Source organism: Euprymna scolopes, chromosome 2 (assembly GCF_053919585.1).
Source record: "Euprymna scolopes isolate OS-2025 chromosome 2, ASM5391958v1, whole genome shotgun sequence".
Lineage (NCBI taxonomy): Eukaryota > Metazoa > Mollusca > Cephalopoda > Sepiida > Sepiolidae > Euprymna > Euprymna scolopes.
Window position 1 is genome coordinate 99,218,812 of NC_136483.1, and position 13,888 is coordinate 99,232,699.

A 13,888-nucleotide genomic window follows, 5' to 3' on the forward strand; every position below is an offset into this window, starting at 1 on the left:
AACAGAGTTTTGTAAATGGAAAAACTCGGAAAAACAAAATTTTGTAACAGAAAATTTTTATATCTAAAATTTTATGAGAATATAAAAGTTATTTTCAATCAGTATAGGTCATTTATGCAAATTCGTGTTTGGTGAATACAGCTGAGTAAGTAGTCACAAGTCAATATCTTCATAGTGTGAATAATATATATACGTGTGTATGTGTGTGTATGAGGGTATTTGGCAGCGTGGTATTGTGTATGTATCTTGGTTTACCTTGTTCTTGTTAGTGCATGCATAACTAGAAATAGCAGTTCGTGTTCATCTGACTTTCATTAGTGTGCTAGAATGTGTGTGCAAGATGAAGAAAACTTGTATGGGACTCATTTAAGTGTCCCTTTTCGCCCCTCTCCCAATCAAAAGCATTGTGTGGCGGGGGGGTATATGTTTTTTAGTTTGGCACGGCTGGCTGAAAGAACTCTGTCTCTAGCTTTGAGCTTTTTGTTTCATAGGAGTGTCTAAGTTCACGTCAGTTTATTACTTTGACATAGACTTGGAATTTGAAAGAACTTTCATTGGTTGAAAATACTTTAAAACGTTCCTGTAAAAACTCACTTGGTTTTGAAAATGATGAAGAAAGCGAATCCCAACGGAGTGGAGAAAGAAAGGGTGTAACAATTAGAGACCTTTCCTATTTCGCATTCGTCAGACTCGCGTCTGAATCTCACTACAAATGCTGCATGAAAGTGATGGGCAAATGATGAAAGATAATGTTTACACAACTACTCTTCCCTCCACACATTTTTTATGGCCTTATGCCTGTTTCTTTTATTTATGTTTTATTTGCAAAAAAAAAAAAAATCATTCAATGCACATTATCTGTTCTGTACTCGGTTGCGATAAAAATGTTCTCGATTCGGGAAACTTTTCCTTTTGTCTCAGTCACAAGTTTCGGGGGGGGGGGGGCAGGATTTTCCGTACATTAAAAACCGTTCTTATCTTTATCTTCGTGGAGAGGAAAGTAAATAGAGACATTCAAAAATTGTGAATTTTTATTTTAGTGCTGTTCGTCTGAAGCACTAAATGTGATAAAATGATCGCTGACCGACATTCTCCCGCCAACCTGAACTTCCTCTGTTTCGTTCATGTCGGTAACGCCTTCTGCTGGCTTGCAAACAAATGTGTCGGCGAAAATAAATTCGAACCGACATTTGAAAATTTAAAATAACAACAAAAAAAAAAGGGGGGGATTTTTCAGTTGTTATTTAATCATTAGAAAAAAAAAACACAAGAAAGGAACCAAAATTACTTTTCTACCCAAATTTCGATTTCCATATCAAGATGTTACGACGTTTTCTCCCGAGGAGGGAATCGGATAAGGTAAATATAAAATTATATATATATATATATATACATAAACATATATTTATTATAAAGCTCTGTTATTGTGCTGCAAATATTTTTAAAAAGCGCCCACTTTTTAAAAAATAATACTGTTAAAAAAGACCACACTAACAAAAATATCAATAAAAAATAAGTTTTTATATTCTGTTTGTTTATATTTGTTGTGTTTTAAAAAAAATGTTTTCGTGTTTCTGTGTTTGAAAAAGAAAAATGAAAGTAATTAAAATATCTATTTAAAAAACTTGAATGCGTGTGCGCAAAAACAAACATGGCCACCAGTGAAAACAAATAGGGAATACATAGGATAATAAAGGTGTTAATGTCATAAAAAAAATCTGCTTGTCAGCGACATTTTTAAATGTCATATTTGTCCAAAAACAAACCCGAATACACCCAAAAATCAACTTTTTAAAAGAGTAGGAGTCTGTGCTAGAATCACTATTTAGCATTCTAGCGCACTTTGACCATTTCATAAAACTAAAAACAATTTCAAAACAATTAATTTCTGATTTTATGCGAAAAAAGTAATGGTAAAACTTGCGGAGAGCGCTCTGTTTTACGGTTGTTTTAAAAATGGAACGGAAATTTAAATTTCGTTCCGTTTTAATTTTTTTTTTTTAATTGCACATGCTCCCCCCCCCCGAAAAAAAAAATCGAAAGTAATTGATAAAATAATAAAAATTAAGTTAAAAAAAAAAAAAAGTACTCATGCAGAGAGTGATCCGTGCTGAAATAATAACGTTATTTAAAAGGCCATTCTTAACATGGGGAGGGAAGGGTGTTTTGTACCTAATCTGTACTTTAACCTTACAATTGAATAATAAAAAAAGACATATAAAACTTTAATTAAACGTGGAAATACGATTTTTAAAATAGCGCGTTCTGCACTCTGCATTAGCACAAAAAAAAAAAAAAAAAAAAAATGGCTAGCACGATCATTAGTCGGAAGTGCCAAATTCCGAAACCCGTTCTTAACATGGGGAGGTTGGGGAGTGTCTATTCCGAAAGCTGATCTTAACATGGGAAGGTTAGTTATTCATTCGTTGTAAACATACCTGAAAACTAGGTACGGGCAAAATGAATGCCGATGCTGAAAATGTATAAATATTGACCCCTCCCTTTACTTAAAGATGCACCAAAAATCAGGAAATTCACCAATTTTAATGAACTTTTCAGTATTTATCAAATAATGATCGCGGAATATAAGGAACTAATTATTTTTATTTAAATCTTAGTGGAAATGTATTATTTTGTTTAAACAAAAATTACCTTTACTAAAGTTATGGATTTCAATTGTAAATAAAAAACGCAAGAATTTATTTTGCTTTTTTTTATATATAAATATAAAGCATCGTAATTTGTAACAATAAAATAATTTTTACAGGAACATTACCAAAAATGCCCCTAAAGTTCGTATTAATGAATTCGATATAACTCGAAGAAAAATGAATTTCTCGAACTACCGATATTACCATTGAATTAAGCATTGTTTATTTAATATTTTCACAACAAAAAAAAATTATAATTGCAAAAAATATTTCTACTTTTTTTTTTTAAATTACAGGTTTCGCATAATTTTTATATGCAAGATTTTAATAATTTCCTTGCTCGCAAGAATGTGAAACTTTCGGCGTAACATATTTTTTATATAATATTGAACGATAATTAAAAAAAAGAATTAATTTAAAAACAGGAACATAGAAAAATAATTAAATTAAAAAATGGAAAAATTTATACAAACGTTCAGAATAGGAATGTACGGATGCACACCTGGGGGGGGGAGAAAGCTATCACACCCTTCCTCCCTTTTAATTGCATGAGGTCATTTTAATAGTCTTTCGACTGCCTGAAATATTGGGCTTCCATATTGTTTACAAAATTTTAGTTTGTTGCGTTTTGCGAACAGCAGAAATCACTCGGTTTTGGGCTAATTAATTTATGTTTTGTCAAACAAGGTGTTTTTTTGTTGTTTTTTTTTTTTAATTTAATTCGATATCTTAGGACTCTACTAATTATCTTTGAAAAAGGATTTTTACAATGAATTTATTTAACTTCCAAATTTAGCTGAATTGTGTAGCCCGCCTTGAAAACATTTTTCATAACTTTTTTTTCACGTGTACAAATATTTTTTTCCTTTTGGAAATAATTTTAGTCCTTAATCTTTCAAATACAATCAAAAAGTAGTCGGAAACCTATACAATAAACTACGATCGGCTTTCAAAACTAGGTCCCCTTATTTTTTTCCGTCCATTTTTGCCCGTACCTACCAAAAGGAGCCTATTTGTGACCAGACTTCTTCTTGCTCGTCCGTCGAAGTTGACGATGACCAAGGTATCAATCAGTTCGGCGTCAGGGGTTTGTGGGTCCTGAGATGGCTGATGAGGCCAATCCGTGATCGGAAGACTTTTCCACACTCTGGACACGTGAAGGCGGTATCGGCAGGCTGTGAACCGGCAGCTCTCTCCTTCCTCCTCTTGCGCTTCTGCTGGTCGTGTGTCATGCGTTGATTCTCTGCCCTGTCGGCTCCTAGGCTGATGACGCAACGCCAGGCCGAATGTTTAGCAGCGCGACTCTCCCAAGACTGGGGGCTGATGTCAAAGTCTTTTAGGGACGTTCTCAGACAGTCTTTATATCGTTTCTTTTGGCCCCCTGCATTCCACTTTCCCTGGCTGAGTTCCCCATAGAAAAGTCGTTTGGGGATTCGGCTGTCGTGCATGCGATAGACATGGCCTGCCCATCGGAGCTGGGTTTTGCGGATTATGGTGGTGATGGTATGGAGCCCCGCGCGCTTCAAGACTTCTGTGTCAGGAATTCTGTCTTGCCAGTGGATGTTGAGAAGATTACGGAGGCATCTGAGGTGGAAGCCATTCAACTGTTTTTCATGTCTTTTATATGGCGTCCAAGTTTCGCAGGCGTAGAGTAGGGTTGTCAGGACGACCGCTCGGTATACTTTCAGTTTGGTTGCGAGTGTAATGCCTCTCCTCTTTCACACATTGTCTCTAAGTCTTCCAAATGCACTGCTCGCTGTGGAGATCCTATGGTTAACCTCAATGTCAATGTTGGCGGTGCGGGAGAGGGTGCTGCCAAGGTAGGTGAATTGCTCCACAGCATGGATCTTCTGCCCTTTGACAGTGATGCCGGGTTCATGGTATGCATCTCCTGGGGCGGGTTGGTACATAACTTCTGTCTTCTTTGTACTGATGGTGAGACCAAAGTTGTCACAACTGGTGGAGAATCCGTCCATTTGACGTTGCATCTCTATCTCATTTGGGGCATTAAGGGCACAGTCATCGGCAAAGAGAAGGTCTCTGAATTTGATAGATTTGATTGATCTAACTAGGGATCACCAAAAGCTGATTGAATTTCTCTTTGTTATTTGTATTAACAATTAAAATAACATCACCAATCTACACAAGCACAATGAAAAATATATGAATGTTTATATATTTACGCAAACACTTATTTCTTTTAAGAATTTTGATGTGCAATTTGGCTTTTTGTGTTTGTGAAAATTTGGCTGCAATTATCAATTTGGCCTTTTTTTTTTGGCTTTTTTTTTTTTTTTTTTTTTTTTCTGAAAAATTTGGCTTCAAATATTTTTATGGTCTGGCAACCCTGAAGATTACACGCTATTGTAAAGAAGCATCAAGGAATATATGAAAATTTGTGGGAAAAGGAAATATACTCTTTTCTTTTTTTTTTTGTTTGTTTCTCTTTCTGTTTGAAAAGAATGGGTGAACAGGGTTGCAATATTGGCCTTTTCTTTTTAAAATCAGTTTAGCCTTCAACGTCGACTGGTTCTAACATGGGGGATCGATTTACTAGAACGTTGTATTAGAAACTGAGCACCACTTAAAAATCTTTTTAAATATTGATTTTTTTTTTTTGTTTTGTAAATGGTATCTACCTTTAACTACAACAGAACACCGAGCACTCTCTCATATGTAGGTTTTTAGGGGTTTTCAAATCCACTAAAAGCAAATATGGCATTTAAATCTGTTGCCAATTTACCATTTCGATGATATTAATATCCGTTTCTTGGGATAATTTGAAACTCTGTTAACCTGTGACTTTATTCCCCTGTCAAGCATGCGGTTGGCCCCTAAGAATGATTAATTTGGATGATCCAATCTCTCTTGCCAAGTAAGATCCAAACGGTTGCGCTGAAAGGGGCAAAAAACTGTTTTGGTTTCTATTTACTTGCTTCCCCACAAGAGAAAAGCTAAACACAAGATCGATTTTTCTCATAAGGGAAAATCCAGCTCCTCATAAAAGAGACATTCTGGATTGGACAAAATTTTTTTAATTTTCTTGGTTTAGAATGATTTCTCCAATCGAGAACAAAAAAGATGAAGTGTTGTATTAGAACAGCTACTACACTTCTGCTCCTAATCAAAATGCCAAGGATTTTTGTGGTTGTAGCAGGTGACTGGCATCCATTAGGATGCCTCATCCCCAACAACAAGAAGAAGATAAGAAAATTGAAAAAAAAAAAAAAAAAGCTTATAATACTTTATCTGAAAAACGAAAATATATATTCAGGGTGTTTACATGTAATCACATAAAAAAAATTAATCTTACTTTTTTTTTTTATTGTTGCTGTGTGTTAAGGGGGGGGGGCAAAAGGTAAAATTTTACCTTTTTATTTATTTTTTTTTTAACATCTAAATGTTTGTTAGTTTTGTTCTATAACAACGTTATAAGATCAGTCAACGTTCATGTGTTAAACTTTCTACATGGCTGCTTAAAATTAAAATTTATTTTGCGCGCTTCCGTAGCAGAGGACTAATATCAACTCAATTGTGATTTACAAAACTAAAAAGAAATGGTCGAAGCAGTTTACAAATTTGAAAGTTGCAAAAATAATGAGAAAAAAAAAACATGACTTTAAAGCATATTATGGTTTTTGCTCTGCTAGATCTACAGTAGATGAGCTAACTCCTAATCTCAAAGGATTAGCAAATCTCTTGATGGGGACTTTGTTTCTAGGGAAATTGATCTTGATATATCAAAGACCTTTGATAGGGTATGGCATAATGGTCGACTTCACAAGATCTCCAGCTACGGTATTGTAACATAGCCGTTACAAACAAACAAAGAAAATAAGTAAATCTGGGTCAGCATTTTTTTTCTCTTTTTTAATACGACTATTATCGTTACTATCGTCTCGACACCACTTGAAGTCTTTCGCTGCCACCACATCTCACCTGGCATGAGTTGCTCTTTCTTCCAACCACACGCTGGCCACTGCCTTCACTTTACCCATCCATTTCCTTTGGCTTCAACTTTTTCTCCCCAAGCACGTGGTGTCCTTTTTTTTTTCTTTTTCTTCAGACACCATTTTGCCCATACTACCTAATTTGCATATGTGCTTTTTACAGTCTATGGCAACAGTTAAAAGATCGTAAACGATCAAGTTCTCTCTAATTCTCTCTCCTCTGATCTGGAGCATGTGGTGCAATGGGGAAAGAGGTGGCTGGTTAATTTTAATGCATCTAAAACCAAGCTTCTATCTTTCCATCATCAACACTCTGACTTCCGTCTGGCATCAATCGAAATGAATGGCCCTCTTCTTAGTGTTACGAAGTGCACACGAGATATCATTTCAACTTGTGAAGCTTTCTCTGCGAGAAAGCAACAAAATTAGCAGGAGCAGCAAATACATCGTTAAACGTTTCAGGGGCGCGTACAGTTGCTGTATACACCCACATAATTTTTCAGCCAATCACATGCTGTATACACCCACATAGTTTTCAGCCAATCACATTGCAAGGAAAGAAAATATAAAAATATTTTCCCTAACATCCCTCGCCGGAGCCGGTCTGCCCACTATAAAAAGGGGGAAAACGCACCAAAACCAGTCAGTAGAGCCCAGAGTCACAGTCAGTCAACTAGCATGGGTAATCATCGGCTCTGTCGGATTTCTTTTTCCCGATGTTAAACAATCACTTTTGCGCGCATCATTCATCAACTTCTCCACATGGAAGCTCCAACAGCGAGAATTAACATTTACATTTCATCATGTTTCTTATTAGTGCCTGACTTTTCTCTCCTAAGAAGTTACAAACATTAATTTTAAGCCAAAAATTTTCTTTCCTGAACATTCTCACATCCTTACGAACTTTGAACACTTTAGTTTGTTTTTGCTTTCGTTAAGTTTTTTTTTTAAATAAATGATTGAGAAATCAATCATTTAAAATTTAAACTTATATTGTTTGTCTGGTTCCTTCTCGCCACCATACGCTTAATCCTAATATAACATTAGGGAGGCTCCATGTTTTGACAAGCTCCTTAGCCTGACCTTTACTCCTGATCTGAAATGGAACAGGTACATCAAATCCATTGCTAAGGTCATTGATAAATGGTTGGATCATTCTATCGCTCCAGTACATATCTCGCTACTGATGCAATTCTTTACCTGTATAAGAGCCAAGTACGTCCTAGAATGGAATACTGTTGCCACATCTGAGCAGAAGTTGCTCGAAACACCCTATCATGCCTTGACAGAGTTCAAAACTGACTTCATAGCCTAGTAAAGGATGCCCTTTTCTCTTCCCTGCAACCTTTTTCCCCACAGAAGAGACGTTGCGAACCTGTCTCTGCTCTATCGTTATTTTCATGGCAAGTGCTCATCTGAGCTCCAATTTATGGTCCTTCTTGGCAAACTTTCACAAAAAATACTCCTCCATTTGAAACCAATCTCAATTTCTATCGCTTTTTATCTGTGCCTAAACCTAAATGTGGAATCTATGAAGAAGGGTTCTTTCTTAGAACTGCTCATCTATGGAACTGTTCTATTTGCCTACTTTCCAGCTGATGACAATATTGTTATCTTCAAATTTAACATAAACAAGCCACCCCCTTAAGTAATTCAATGATACAAATTTCCACTACTAACAACTACTATGCTATTGTCCCAATGACTACTGTACACTTATTAACCCTTATACTTGAATGGCTTCCAAGCCTTAATAAAAGGTGACTCCTTTGTAAAAAAAAAAAAAAAAAAAAATAGGTTTTAAAAAATGCCATCCTTACATCCACAAACAAAAATAAAGTTAATTCCTTTTCTGATTCAAAGAAAATAAACTCATTCTTAATGCAGATGTGGGGGCGGGGACTAACAGATTTGAACCTTAAATTATGAAAAAAAAAAAAAAAATTGTTTTATTTAATGTCAGAATTAATAATTGATTGTTCAGTGACGGCTCTCTCATTGCCGGTCTGTTCTGTAAAATCACAATCATAAACCTATAAAAATCCTATTTTAAATAATTATATTCAATTTAAAGATCAACTTCCTGTTAAAAAAAACAATGGTAAACAAACAAAAACAGTGTGTACTCATTAATTCTTAGCTTCTATCTTCTATTTCAAATTATCTTGTCAGATTTTCAGAGTTTTGTCATTAATCTGATCAATCAATATTTGATTTGGACTAGCCAAGTTTTCTTTCCTGCTTTCCTTTGGATCATGTTCTTTGTAATAAAAAAAGGTATTTCATGCCAGTTTCTTTTAAAAACTACTTATTCTGGGTAGGAAGATTTTTAAATTGGAGACCTTTTTATAATAATTTAAACAGAAAAATAACTATGGAATGTTCTACCTTTGTCCATTTTTTTTATATAAACAACTAGCGGGCCACCCGGCGTTGGCCAGTTGTAAAGTGCGCATAAGTATTATATTTTAATTAATGCAAATTTCTTATTTATTATAAACAGAAATATTGTAGGTATTAAATGTAACGTTAAATTCCTTAAAAAAAAAAAAAAAGTAAAACAAAAAAAAAACAGAAAGAAACGTGCATGTGAGTGTTAAGTTTTTTTCAAAAGAGTTCAGTTCTTGTAGGTGTAAAAATACTTGAGCTGAGATCGAAACCAAAATCTAAAGACAGTGAGTCAAGTATAATAACCGTGAGGCCAGCTTGACACGATCTTTAAACACTGTTTTCAAACCTACTTATTCTTAACATAAGTAATCTGTCATGTGAACAATTCACGTGTGCACGTTCATGAAACGGTTGACAAACAGATAAAAATCTAATCGCCGCCAAGTACTAATATTTCAAGTTTGACACTTTAGCAGCCTTTTTTCCTGATGAAAACCTATTAAAGTTTTCTACGTGTCTGAATAGCCTATATACCAACTTTGATGTCTGTAGATCAAAAATTTGTTGAGTATATAGGTTGAGAAGTGCCCTCACACACACACACACACACACACACATATTCTTACTTTTATAGATATCTAGATTGTTTGTTTCTGAATCGTTTCTTATAAAATTCACACAAGAATTATCCAGCAGGATATGTCATAGCAGATAAACTACTAGGTAAAATTTAGCTGTTAATGATACTCTTCTGGAATTTGAAGATTCAATCCAAAGTGCAGTCGATACAAAGAATACAACTACAAATTACTTATGACTTTCATCCGGTCATGGTCGACTTAATAAGTGCATGCTACGTCTGTGGATTAAAGAGTTCCGTTTGGAAATTCTATGCAGATTCTTGAATTTAACAAGATGTACCTGAAAAAGGTTAGAAGTTACATTGACGAATAACAAAATCAGAACAGTAGTCCAAATAATCCAAATAGTCCAAATAATCCAAATAGTCCAAATAGTCCAGATAATCCAAATAATCCAAATAATCCAGATAATCCAGATAATCCAAATAATCCAAATAGTCCAAATAGTCCAAATAATCCAAATAGTCCAGATAGTCCAAATAGTCCAGATAGTCCAAATAATCCAGATAGTCCAAATAATCCAAATAGTCCAGATAATCCAAATAGTCCAGATAGTCCAAATAGTCCAACTAGTCCAGATAGTCCAACTAGTCCAGATAGTCCAACTAGTCCAGATAGTCCAACTAGTCCAGATAGTCCAACTAGTCCAGATAGTCCAACTAGTCCAGATAGTCCAACTAGTCCAAATAATCCAACTAGTCCAAATAATCCAAATAGTCCAAATAATCCATAACTATGTCTGTTTTATCAATATACTAGTCTGGGTACCCGATATTGCCCAGGTGCTTGGAGGTGTGTGTTGAGTAAAAAAAAAAAAAAAGGTGGTAGTAGGTAGGTAGACTTGAACCCGTACCGTGAAGGAGGAGAAGAACGTAAAAAAAGAAAACGTGACGTCTTTGCCGTCGCGTCCATCGACAAACCGGAAGTGGCGAAGGTTTAAATCAAGGCTAGGCAATCAAAGAGTGGATGAATTTCAAAAATATCAACGTAAAAAGAAAAGTGCCTAGTTTAGGGTGAAGGAATGAATGTTTTTAGTCAATTTTTCAATATTTGTCATCCAAAGGGTCAAGCTTCAAAATGATACCAATCTTGTAAAAATCTGTCGCCTGTCGAAAGTTTTAGACAGGCATGCATACATACATAGACAGGTGAGATTTATTATCAACTAGCATGGGTGCCTAGCGTTGCCCAGGTGTTTGTAGATGTGTGTGTTGGGGGGGGGGGTAAAAAAGTTTTGGTAGATAGGTAGAATCGAACCAGAAGTCTTGAGGCGAAGGTGGAAAATAAAGTGTGAAAAACAATCTGTCATGTTACCCACTCAGCCAGCAAGGGAGAGTAACAGAAAAACGTTTGAATTTAAGGTTAAAAACTGAATTGACAGGTGCGTGAATTTAATGATGTCAAATAGAAATCCCGCACTTAACTTTTACTGCGAGGCAGTTTTTAACCCAACTTTGGCTGGTTTTGTTTCCCCAATATGTGTGTGTGTGTGTGTGTGGACAGCTCCCCATAAAACGGGGATCGTCCAAATTAAGGGGTTTGTTTCTAACACATTGATCAAAGCTTTATTGCTTTCTGGATGTTCCCACCACAAAAGCCGAAGAACAGACTCTGTTTAAACTTAGTTTAACTTTATTTATACAAAAAAGCTTAACCAACACAAGAGGGGCCGAAATAGCGAGAATTTTGTAAAAGTCGATATAAATAAATCTAGACGCGACGCGTGTTCGCAAATCCCAGATATTACAGTCTTAACTAGGCACCGCCAAAACTGGCCGAAAAATCAAGTTGTTGTTGTTTTTTAAAACGAAATTACATTTATCAAAATCCATTATTTCTGAGTAACTTTTTTTTTCTAGAAAAATAAAACCCTGAATTTTATCATATAGAAAACAGAATAATGTAAAACTTTTTCTACTATTTTTAATTAAATTTTAAATGTTAAATTTTCCCAAAAAGTTAACAATTGACATTTTTTGTCTTGCATAAAAAACGTACATAAATATTTAAAAAAAAAAAAAAGAAAGGTTTTTGAAATAATTTATTTATTTGTTGTCTAACTAAGATTTAGGATGATTTTCTAAGAGAATATGCAAAAATATTATAAGTACCTGGATTTCAAATAATTCCACTTATTCATATAGGCAACCAGTTCCTTCGCATTGATCTAGAGTCTAGATCGACAATGTTTACGTTTGTATTTGATAAAAAGCAAACTATGGAAGACCAAACAGGCCAAAAAAAAACTTATTTTTCAGTGACGAAAATTACAATGTATTATTAACGCTGAGGCTGGTTAGTACCAGATGGGTGACCACTTGTATGAGTTTGGTTTTTAATGTGTATGTGTGTGGGGGCCAGGCTCCCCAAAATGGGGGGGGGCAATTTAAAGCAGAATAAAAAAAAATTATTTCAGCGCGTTTGGTCCACCGTAGTCGAAAGGCGGCAAACGTTTTCAAACGGGATAAAAAAAAAATTATGCTATTTTTAACACAAAGGGCACAATATTTATTGATTTTTTTTGTTTTTCTATTGATTCTTCAAAGCATGCCCTGTTTAATAATAGTCATGCATTATTCATTGTTAATTTATCAAAGATTTTAAAATAGCTTTTTTCGTATAAATATTAAAAAAAAATTTTTTTTTTTTTGTTTTGCTTAACTTAAATTAATTATTTTACTTAACATATTCACCGAATTTCACACTTCAAAACTCAAAAGCGGGATAATTAAACACAATTGAAGTTCTGATATTCAGACGTCAAAATAAGGTATGCAAACAATTTTTTTTTTTTTTTTAATCTATAATTCTGTCCCTTACAACAACACAATATGTTGTGTTCAGTTTCAGATGATTATTTTAACCATATTTGTACCCCCTCAAAACAGGGGGGGGGTTGTAAGCAAAAAAAAATATATATATAAATATCGTTTATGAAAAATAAGTACACTGTTATAAAGTTCATTGTTCTCTTAATAATCGCTGAAAATTTCGTATTGATCGGATTATTACCTGATTTTTGGTAGATTTTTAAAAAGACGGTCCGTCAAAAAGTACTTACCTGCCCCCCCCCCAGTTTTGGCGGTGCCTAGTCTTAACAGTATATAAAAAGTTCTAAAAAGTAGTAACCTGACAGAGAACCCCCTGAAAAAAAAGCCTTTGCCGGACATACAAAACAATGTACGCACACATTTTGCCTTTTATATATATATGACCCTGTTTATTAATTCCAATTGTTTCCATATCATAATCAGATAAGATAATTTCATTTTGAAAATCTAACATATTGTCTTCATAAAAGGATACAAATGGCCTTCGGTGTCTGCTGCTATATTTTATAAACCTACTAGCAGGCCGCCTGGTGTTGCCTGGTCATAAAATATGCATCAATATTATATTTTAATTCATGCAGAAACTGAGACATATAGAATTGAGTGGTCCACTTCTTGTAAGAAAAAAAATAAATACTTGAGCTGAGATCGAAATTTAACCCTAAAGACAATGAGTCAAATACGGTAACCATTTAGCCAGTGTGACACGCTCTTTAAAAAGTGTTTTTAAACTGACTTATATTTAACATAAGTAATCTGTAATGTAAATCATTTACACATGAGCAATTGTGAAACGGTTAGCAAACAAAAATCTAACGACTCCTACATACCAATTTTTAAAATGTGACCCCATAGAAGCCCTTTTTTCCAGATGAAAACCTATTAAAGTTTTCCACATGTCTGGATATCCTATATACCAAATTTCAAGTGTGTAGATCAAAAGTTTGTTGAGTATATCAGTTAAGAAGTGTCCTCACACACATTCTCACTTTTATAGATATATAGATTAAACTGTCCGATACACAGGGTTATCAGACAATATGATTATTACTTATTTATAAATTATGATTATTACTTATTTATAAGCAAAAAATACTGGCATCACTTTTTCAGATAGTTTTCCTGTTCTTTATCTCTACTATTATATAAAAAAAAAAACATTGTGTGTGCATGAGTTCATTCCCTATGGACTCGAAAACAGCTGAGTCGATTTTTATGAAATTTTACATAAAGGTACTTTATGTATCTGGCAGTGTTCTTAGATATGTTTTATACCAAAATGTCTTCGATAAGTATCAATAATCAAAATATTCCGATGAAAGAAGGAACAGACGATTTTGACCAAAGTTATCCCCTTACACAGCCTAACACCACAAGTTCAATTGAGAAGTTTTATTACCGCACAAGCACAAAGGCCTGGCATA

The 13,888-nt window shown here is 34.4% G+C and overlaps 2 protein-coding genes across 3 annotated transcripts in view; both read left to right on the forward strand.

Moving 5' to 3' along the window:
- Positions 1–1,098: 1,098 nt before the first annotated feature.
- Positions 1,099–13,888, forward strand: part of LOC145293325 (uncharacterized) — a 164,222-nt gene continuing 151,432 nt past the window's right edge. Inside the window, exon 1 of one of the 2 annotated variants that reach the window (XM_080139968.1) lies at positions 1,099–1,359. In XM_080139968.1, the coding sequence (XP_079996094.1) occupies positions 1,321–1,359 (39 nt within the window). In that variant the 5' untranslated portion in view covers positions 1,099–1,320. The remainder of the gene's footprint in view (positions 1,360–13,888) is intronic. The other variant, XM_080139973.1, reaches the window with a different exon arrangement.
- LOC145302737 (uncharacterized) lies at positions 9,950–10,510 on the forward strand (the record flags this gene model as incomplete). Its single annotated transcript, XM_080144674.1, has 1 exon — positions 9,950–10,510. A coding segment is annotated over one exon (417 nt), but the record flags the coding sequence as incomplete, so codon positions are not given.